Consider the following 1104-nt stretch of genomic DNA (forward strand, 5'->3'; position numbering starts at 1 on the left):
TTTCACACACAACAGGTATCTTGAAGAGGTTGATAAATACTCCAAGCTAGGTTCTGTAACCCATGAAAAAGGCATATTTTGAGGAGCGTTTTAGAAGGAGGGCACTTCTAAGCCAGAGTTCATCCGACTTCCAGAATGGGGCTGATTCTCAAGCTAGTTATGATGGACCTAAGAATACAGATTATGAGGGGGACTTTGAGCATGTTAAGGAGATTGGCCATTCTGCACGCTTTGTTGAAAATCATGATAGAGCAGCCACTTTATTGGAGAATGGAAAGTATCAAGCTAGTGAAAATGAAGGCTATGATGGGCACTTGGAGCTTGTTAATGAAGTTGGCCATTCTACATGTTTTGATGAAAATCATAAAAGATCAACCCATTTATCGAAGAATGGAAAGTATCAAGCTGAAAACACAGGCTATGATGGAGATTTCAAGCGAGTGAATGAGGTTGGTGATTCTGCATGCTTTGAGGAGAGTTTTGATGGATCAAACAATGGAGACATTGAAGTCACAGAATGTGGCAGAGAAGGATCAAGCAACGGAAACATTGAAGACACAGAATGTGGCGGAGAAGATAGTATAACTTTCCATTCTGGACGTCAGACTGAACAATATACCAATAGTTCAGATGTTCTTCAAGGTGTTCCTAAAGATCTGGAAGCTGAAGCAAAATTTAATCTCTATGCTGGAAATGCAGCTTTTAATGATCCTAAACCTACGATTGAAGTGAAAGAGAAACTAGAGGGCCAAGATAGCAGTATCAAGTTCTCATCAAACTTTGTTGATCTATCCTCTTATGCTCACACCACTGAGAAAGATGGCAGTGTTAGTTCAGAACCTCGGTGAAGTTCATCTTCGAAGGTGCACCTCTTGTAGAATTTGTGATCAGTAATCTTCTATTATTACATCAGTTAACCATCTTGCTTGCTGCTGTAGTAAGCTATTTTAAATAATAGCATTGTAGTCTTATTTGAGTTCAGAAAATTGGCGCCCCTTTATGTAATCCGTCTTGTGCCTAAAATGCAGGTGAGGACTGCATCTCAATCTAGAGCTACAAAATCCAAAATGTTGTCCCAAGTTAATGTTGCTAGTGTTAAGGGGA

General features: G+C 39.7%; 1 protein-coding gene across 1 annotated transcript; it reads left to right on the forward strand.

The window, feature by feature from the left end:
- Positions 1 to 6: 6 nt before the first annotated feature.
- On the forward strand, positions 7 to 1104 carry LOC124891350. Its single transcript, XM_047403113.1, has 2 exons — positions 7 to 863; positions 1029 to 1104. The coding sequence occupies exon 1, from the start codon at positions 63 to 65 to the stop codon at positions 846 to 848; it is 786 nt and encodes a 261-aa protein (XP_047259069.1). The 5' UTR covers positions 7 to 62; the 3' UTR covers positions 849 to 863; positions 1029 to 1104.

Source organism: Capsicum annuum, unplaced genomic scaffold (genome assembly GCF_002878395.1).
Source record: "Capsicum annuum cultivar UCD-10X-F1 unplaced genomic scaffold, UCD10Xv1.1 ctg34367, whole genome shotgun sequence".
In the NCBI taxonomy this organism is placed as follows: Eukaryota; Viridiplantae; Streptophyta; class Magnoliopsida; order Solanales; family Solanaceae; genus Capsicum; species Capsicum annuum.